Source organism: Nestor notabilis, unplaced genomic scaffold (genome assembly GCF_000696875.1).
Source record: "Nestor notabilis isolate BGI_N333 unplaced genomic scaffold, ASM69687v1 scaffold18118, whole genome shotgun sequence".
Lineage (NCBI taxonomy): Eukaryota > Metazoa > Chordata > Aves > Psittaciformes > Psittacidae > Nestor > Nestor notabilis.
In genome coordinates this window covers 475-8,542 of record NW_009940851.1, presented here as the reverse complement: position 1 = coordinate 8,542, position 8,068 = coordinate 475, and the positions used below count along the sequence as shown (strand labels likewise).

The window sequence follows — 8,068 nt, the reverse complement described above, 5'->3', positions numbered from 1 at the left end:
GGGGAATCCACACCTCCAGCAGAACCTTCTTGCAGGGGAGTTTGGGGAGGAGGAAGAGCAAAATGCCTGGGCAAAAGTTGTTCCTTCCAAGAGCTTAGCACTGGGAGGAGGGGTAGGAGCCGTGGTGCCACCAGGGCTGGGGACTCGTCTCTTGGGCTGCCACCCACAAGCCTGACTCATCTCCTGTGTAATTTAGTGCTGCTTGGCACGGGGAGGCCCAGGACCTTTTGGAGCCAGGGTTCTACGTGTCCTAACTGTAACCTCCTGGGCTGCACCAGGCGATGCTCGTGCTGTTTGCACACGGGCTCAGTGGTTACCTGGTGGGGTCTAAACCTGCTCAGGTTCTGGGGGCTGAGGGCTGTGGTGGGGTCGGGGTTTTTGAAGAGCAGAGCCATGTCCTGCCCTTCACGGTACCACCTTTCCCATTGCTTATTGAGCCCGTTGTAGGGGCAGCAGGAGGCTCGGAATCCCCCAGGACACAAGGCAGCGATCCCGCTCAGGGTGGGAGAGGCTGTGGGATCACCATGGGTTATCCCCACGGTGCCTGGGTTTTGAGTCTCCTCTGCTGGTGTTGTCAGTTCTGGTAGGAAACTGTTCACAAAGGTAAGTGGAAGCTGGGATAGAGACAAGGAGCTGTGGGGTTCGCACTCGAGGTTCTTGGCACGTCACGTCTGGAATGCCGTGGGCTGACTTCAATGGAATTGTCTCCGAATGCAGGTCCAGACATCAAAGCTCAAGTAACGGGTGTTTCTGGGAAGCTGGTCCTCGCCTGCAACATGACTGGGCAGTATCTTCCCATCCAGGGGCACGAGTGGACGCACGGCGACAAGATCCTTCAGACGGATGCGGACGCAAGCGCTTTCACCAGCTACACGTGAGTGTCGGGAGCAAGGTCAGATAAGGATCGGAACACAGGGCACAGGGTTTCTTTGCCAGGGGCAGTTAATGTTTCCTATCGACTTCTGAGTGGCTGCAGTCTTGCTGAAAATGGAGGAGTTGAAACTTAAGGGCAAAGGAAGCTGGTTTTGGGAATCGTGGAGTCAATTCTGGAGGCTGGAAAAGACCTTCAGTGTTGGCAAAGCCCAACGTTTTCCCCTCCGTGGGGAGAAGAGGGGCAAAAAGGAGGAGGAAGGGAAAATGAAGCACCAGAACTATCCTCTTAGGAAGACCTTCTGGTGCTTTACGTGCAGCATGGCTGGGGCTGACACCGCTGTGCCAGAGCTGTGAGGGACCCCTGCTCTGGGCAGTTCATCCTCAGGGGCCATGTGTGGAATGAGAACCTCCCGTGTATGTTGTCCCTGCCCTGGGGGGGTTGTTTGTACCTTCCCAAAGTCCAGCCATTCCTGTGGAACAGGCTGGGAAGCTGCCTGCAGTTGGGGTCAGTGCTAAGGAGCTGCTTTTTGGGGGGGCAGTGGGAATACCAGCCTCATTGTAGCAGTGCAGCGAGCTTTCCCTTCCCATTACAGTGAGGCCTGGCTGGCTCTGACCCAGCAGCTGGAGAGGCATCATGTCCCTTTGTGTGGCGGTGCCGACGTGCCCGGCTCCCCATAGCAACAGGGAGCTGAACAAGGATTAAAGTATTTATAACCCAGCCTCCCTCGCGTGACCTCAATTCCTCAGCTGAGTGGGTTTGGGAAGTGGGAAGCGTCACGCACAGCACAGGGAACAAACAGCCCCTTGTCCCAGGCCAGCCCCGGGACTCAAACTTTGCTGCCCCTTCCCTGGAGCGGCTCTTACCGGGCTGCAGGATGAGATGGTTGTTGCAGTGCAGCATAATCCACTCAAGCTCATTGCAGCAGCTTTACAGAAGGGAAACAGGAGATTTAGCGCTGAGCTTGGATCCATCTGGAGTAACCCAGCCTGGGTGGCTTTTCCCCACTGCTTTGCCATGTGTTGCGGTGGCTTTTCCTGCATGGGAAGAAAAGCCTTGCTCGGGATCTGTGGTCCAAAGCTCCTTGCCTGGCTCTTTAGAGGCTGGGCTGATGCCTTCCATGAGGTTGTAGCTTAATGAGAGCTGCACTTCAGATCCTGGGGACTTTGCTCAGCCTGGGGTCTGTGTGGAAGAGGGAAGAGTGTGGAAGTGTGTGTCCCTGTGGCACTGCACCTCATGAGGGTGTAATGTCCTGGTGCTCCTGGTTTTCCTCTCTACTAGCTGACAGTCTAGGGCTGAAATTCCTTCCCTTTGTAGAGGCCCTGATGGCCAGAGTGCTTTGGGGTAGGGAGAGAAAGCTGCTGCTCTCCAGGAATCAGGACACAAGCCCCTGAGGTCTCAGTGATCACTGATTTGACAGACCCATGTTGGAGCTGGTGCCTGTGAAGGGGAGGCTGGAGGTTCGTGGTGAGGTCTCTGTGGGAAAAACTGCCTATGGAGGAGATTGCTGATGCTTTTTTGTGTTTCTTTACATGGGTTTGGGGTCTCTTTGTGGTCAAGGCACTTGTGCTGGGTGCTCATCTGCTCTCCTGGTTTTTGGTAGGATCGAAGGGAAGATGGAAGAGCACTCTGGTGTCTATGAATGCGTCTACAAAACAAACCCAGTGATAAAAGGACATTTGAATATCTCAGGTAACTTCATTGGCTTCTGGGCCCGAGGAAGGGAGTGGGGAAGCTGTGACCTCCTCAACACTTTGGTATCTTCTCAGCTTCTTGACAAGCTGCTTTTAGCCCTTCCTCATAAAGCTGCAGGACTCGGGGCTACCAGCAGCAGCTCAGTTTTATCAGGGTTTCTGTGGGCAAGTGAGGGGACAGGACCCACTAACCAAAATCAAGCTTTCTGGGGAATTGTTTGTGCCCAGGGAGTACAAACCTGTGGGTTTCCTGCAAGGAGGTGTCTGAATTCTCTTTCTCTTGCCATAGTTCCACCCCAGGTGACGGCGTACAAGAAGTCTGAGCATGGCAATGAGGGGGACACAGGAGTGCTGGTCTGCAAGTGCAACTCCTTCCCCCCTGTCACCTCTTGGGTCTGGTACAAACATGGGCAAGAGGTAAGTGCTGTGCCATGATGCTGCTTCTCCCGTTCTGCTCCTGCCCAGCAAAGTGGGGGGATCTCATTCCATCAGAACCAAAGCATGGTCAGCACCATGGCAGTGGCAGGACCACGCGTGGTGAGCGAGCAGGTCCCCTCGTGAGCTGTGTGTTCCTCCCTCCCTCCAGCCCATCATCAATGGTTCTGGTCGCTACATCATCAAGTCCAGTGGCAACAGGACAGAGTTACGCATCCTGAAGCTGAGCATCGAGGAGGACTCGGGTGACTACCACTGCAATGCCACCAATGCCTACGGGCAGGGCACCGCCACGGTGAGCCTGCGCGTCCGCAGCCGCCTGGCAGCCCTCTGGCCCTTCCTGGGCATTGTGGCAGAAGTCCTTGTTCTTGTCACCATCATCTTCATCTATGAGAAGAGGAGGAAGCCAGATGAGGTTCTTGATGGTAAGAGGTGCCTGGGGGGTTAAATCTTTCCGGGGGAGATGAAGGAACTTGTAGGGTTCGGGCAAAGTGTTCTCCTAGAGAAGTGGAGCTCCCTTTGTGAACCGTGGTGGTCTTTCCCAGGCTGCTTTAGGTGTGAAGTTGCAACTAATGGCCCTGTTGGAGGGTCTTTCAGCAAGGTGTGCTTTGGGTCTGGGGTGAGAGGAGATTGGTGGGGGTCAGCCTGAGCCTTCGTCTCAGGGTGCTGCTGCGTTGTGCAGGCGCTGGAGCAGGGCTGCCTTGGCTCTGTTCTGGAGAAGTAGGAGAGGTTTTTCTGGTGCTGCAGAATCGAGGGGCTCTGTCAGTGGCTCCAGAAGAGCAGGCTCAGCTCATGGATCTGTTTTGGACCTTCAGATCCCCACATCCTGACTGCAGGAGCCTGGTGCTATCTTTAACCTGTTCTGGAAATACCAGCTCCTCCCTTTCCTTATCAGTGAGGATCTGCATTGTGTGAGCCCAGCTGCTCCTGCCTTATCTGATCCAGTAACAATGAGGTGTAAAGGGTTGGTATCCTTCCTGCCTGCTGGGTCAGCCCCTTGGCGAGGGGACAGGCATGGGGTGAGGTGCAGGGGAGGGACTCAATTACCCAAATAGCCCTGCCCTGACCACAGGGGTTGGAGAATTCCACTCAGGGTGGGTTTACAAGCAGATGCTTTGTCCCTCCGAAGCTCTTGGGTGCAGAGCAGATGCCTTAAGGATGTTCTAGCTGCATCTTCCAGTGCAAAACCCATCTATAGCCTTGTGTGTGGTGAGTGATCTGGCTGCTGATGGCATCAGCTTGGTCCAGACTCATCAGAGCTGTTGCATGGACAAAGGCAGGGTGTGTATATTGAAGTGTCCTTGGGCAGAGCTTTTCAGCTCAGGTTCCCAAGCACTTGTGAATGGGGATCATCACACACAGCTTGACACTTCCTTGGTGTAAAGTGCTTCTCTTCCCCGAGGGCTTTTGTAGCTTTGCCCCTCTTGAGAGCTCAAAGGCTGCCCCTCCTGGTGTGTGGTTGTGAATTGGCTGCTCCCTGTTACCTGGGGTAGGGAGAGGCCCTTGTGTATGGTGTGATATCCTTGCTGGTGTTATCTTTCCACTCTTCCCTTCTCTGCTGCTGGGTGCCACTCACATGGTAAGTAAGTAGGAGCTAGTTCCAGCCGTGTTTTCTGCCTCTGTCCTCCCACCAGCTGCCTGCAGATCTTGGTGCCCAAGGCAGCCCTGATGCTTCAGAGCTTGGTGCTGTTTGAGGGGAGCCTGGACTGTGGAGGAGATGGGGAACCTTCTGTTGGGAGATGGCAGGTTGCAAGGAGCTGGTGGAAGACTTGGCACGTGGTAGAGATGTTTTCTCTTAGCTGTGCTTCTCAGTGTGGCAGGACTGTGGTGTGCACCGTGTTCATCCTCATCCCACCGAACGCTGCTGCTGCTGCGAGCCTCAGTCCCAAAACATCCTCTGTGGATTCCCCTTCTCTTGCTGTTGAAGCCTGAGCTTTGGGAACCACCTGAGGGTCAGCAGCAGGTAGCTCAGTGGCAGCCTCACTGGGTGGATCTGCTCCTTTCCCCGTTGTAAGGACCGGGAATGGGCTGGGGCTACACAGGCAAGGAATGCCAGATGGATGTTACCAGCCCATGGGGCTGCTTCAGAGCCTCTCTGGCTGCTTCCCTTTGGCTCCTGGGGCAGTCTCAGGTCTGCCTCATGCCTCAGGGTTAATGAGGCACCAGACCTGACCTGTGCTCAGGAGCAGGGGGGTGATGGGGGCTCTGTTATCCCTCGAGCCCAGCCTCAACCCTGTGCCAAGAGAAGCTGCTGCGTAACAGCAGCTTACGTCTAAGTCTGTGCCTTGCCTAAGCTTAGACAAGAAGCAGCTTAATGCTCACGGTGTAACAGGAGCCCTGGGGATGAGCTGACCTTTGGGTTCAGTCCTGTTGGGGCAGTGGTATTCAGTGGATCCAGTAACATCCCTGGAATGCAGCCCCCAGGGTTTTAAGAGATTACATCTTCCATGCTCTGCCCTGATGTTGGTTCTTTCTTTCTTCCATGCTGCCCGGAATGTGAAGATGATGATGGAGGCTCTGCCCCACTGTAAGTACCTGCCTCTTTCCTGTTTAGCCAGATCCGTCCTGGCACATCACATCCAGGGAATGGGCTCTGGCTGGTGGGGGAATAACTCTGGCTTGCTGGGTTGGGAGCTTCCCCCCTGTGGTTCACTGAATGTGGCCTGTGTGTAAAGCACATAGAACTGGAGATGGCACTCAAAAACTGACTCTTCTGGCAGCTCACCTCCTCTTGCCTTATCTTGGCCATCTCTTTGGTCCTGAATTACATCAGGAATTCCTTTCCATTTGACTCCTTGTGAAAGGGACTCTTCATTGTCTTTGTCCTTTAAACACTGGAACATGGGGGTAAGGTCTCCCCTGAGCCGCCTTTTCTCCAGGCTGAAGGAGCGTTCAGCTCTCTCAGCCTTTCCTCACGGACTGCCGAGTCCTTGGATCACCTTTGTGGCTCTTCTGGCTCCTCTCCATCCTGGCCACAGCTTGTTTTGTGTAGTGGAGCCCCAAAGTGAACACAGTGCTCCACGTGTGGCCTGACAAGCGCTCAGTGGGACAATGACATCTCTATCTCTGCTGGCGATGCCCTTGCTGATGTTCCCCAGTGTCCTGCTGCCTCTTTGCTGCAGCTGCTCACTGCTCGCTCCTCCTGAGCTCGTGCCCACCAGTGGGGCTTTCTCCTGTTTCTTTCCTCACTGCCCCTTTTCTCTTCCCAGGAAAAGCAATGCCACAAACCACAAGGACAAGAACGTCCGCCAGAGAAACGCTAACTGAGAGCAGGGGCCAGGTGAGTGCCATTCCCGGGTGGAATTGCAGCTGAGAGCTGCAGGGCTGTACCCTACCTGGAGCTCTGTAGTATCTACATGTGCAGAGGGGCTCTGGAAGCAGCAGAGGTTCCCCTGGCCCAGCATCACGCTAAAGGAGTGATGGGAAGTGTGTGTTGCTCAGGTTCCTGGTAGGAACCTGCCAAAGCTGCTGGGACTGCATGGGGACCAGCAGAGGGGAAAGGGGGGAAACAGTGTTGGACTCCTCTAAAGCATGGGAAAGTCAGGATTGTGGGATAACTCAAGCAGGACATGAGTCCCAGCCCCCAGCCTTCATCCTGCACCGCTCCATCACCCTCCTCTAGCACAGCCTGACTGGTCCCACTGTGTTGTCTCACTGGCTTTTCCTTCTCTCCCACCCCCAGGTGATATGTAGCTGAAGAACTCATCTGGACAACTTTATTTTCTTCTAAGATCTTTGTTGGGGGGTAAAATAGCACCAGGAGATACCCCAGAGCATCCTCGCAGCGCAGATCCTTCACTTCCTAAAGAAACTTCAGTTGTAGAACCTAAAATACACTTTTTCTTCTTTTTTTTTTTAAGAGTTGTGGGAGGGGTTTTCTACCTGTAAATGTAAATCCCTTGTTCCTGGTAGTCACTGCCTGTCTGTTTAGGTTTCTTGGTGTTGGTACGGGGGGTGGGTGGGAGAACATCCTTCCTTCCTCACCTATGGGAAGAGCAGGGATGCCCTCCTGGCCCCACTGCAGTGCTTGAGAGCTGGGATAAGAGCTGAAAGGGCAGCAACGTGTGTGCAGCTCCTCGTGTGCTGCTTTGGTGCTGGTCTGGTGACGACCTGAGCTGGGGCAGGGGTTTCAGAGGGCACTTCTGTGTCTGTCCCAGTGCAGCAGCAGCAGCAAGGCTGCGCCTTTCCCTTGTGCAGAAGTGGCTGCTCCATGTGGTCATTCCCAGCTGGCTTCTCCAGAGCTTTAAATGCTCTTAAACAAGCAAGGAGGCAGCATTGGAGCTGGACACGGATGGGTACCATGGCTGTGAACTTATCTCCCGGGGGGTTGGATCTCTTCTCCCCTTGCTGCAGTGGGGCTGGGGGCAGTTTAACCGCGTGTGTTCTTGTGCTTGAGCTGTTGTGGTTTGTGATGTAGGGGCCTGGGAGCAGACGAGTGCTTAGTGCAGTCTAATACCTTTAGTGCTGGGTAGCAGCGAACTGTTCCCTCTGTTAACACACTTCACAAATAAAGATGATTCTTCTCTCTGGTTTTTTTCCATCTCTGCCTGGACTCTGGTCTCTTCCCTGTTGGTGGAGCCCGACCCGCTGGCTCATTCCTGCCTGTGGATCACGATGCTGTGTCTCAGCTTGGTGCCAGCTCTCACTGTGCTCTCATCACCCCGTACTTGCAGCTTGAGGCTCTCAGGCCTCTGGGAAGGGAACAAGCTTCCTGCTCTGCAGAGCCCGGAGGGGTGCTGGGGACAGTCCCTTTGCTGCGCTGCAGTTACTCAGCATCTTGTGGCCATGGGGTTAAGGAGCCCTTTGCAGGATGTGCTCCAGGCAGCTCTTTCTCCTGTGGGAAAAGCCAAGGTGTGAGGCCTTTGTGCACAGTGTGGTGCCTGGGGAGAGGATGGAGGATGCAGTGGGGGGGGTTCCTTTCCTACTGCTGGAGCTCCTGCCCTTGGAGTGATGAAGCAGGGGTGGCTGTGGGCTGAGGAGGGGTCACTGCACACCCTGCCTGAACCTGGTCCATGGCCTTGCAGCCTCAACTGCAGCTTGGGAAAAGGGGTAAGTGGGAAGCGTGGCT

At 54.9% G+C, this 8,068-nt stretch overlaps 1 protein-coding gene across 1 annotated transcript in view; it reads left to right on the top strand.

Annotated features, from left to right (window-relative positions):
- The window catches only part of BSG (basigin (Ok blood group)), a gene marked incomplete at its 5' end in the record, with an annotated part of 7,601 nt that extends 1,334 nt beyond the window's left edge, over positions 1-6,267 (top strand). The window contains 6 exons of the mRNA XM_010020592.1: positions 718-874; positions 2,475-2,563; positions 2,855-2,982; positions 3,152-3,425; positions 5,503-5,527; positions 6,210-6,267. Of these exons, the coding sequence (XP_010018894.1) occupies positions 718-874; positions 2,475-2,563; positions 2,855-2,982; positions 3,152-3,425; positions 5,503-5,527; positions 6,210-6,267 (731 nt within the window). The remainder of the gene's footprint in view (positions 1-717; positions 875-2,474; positions 2,564-2,854; positions 2,983-3,151; positions 3,426-5,502; positions 5,528-6,209) is intronic.
- Positions 6,268-8,068: the final 1,801 nt, after the last annotated feature.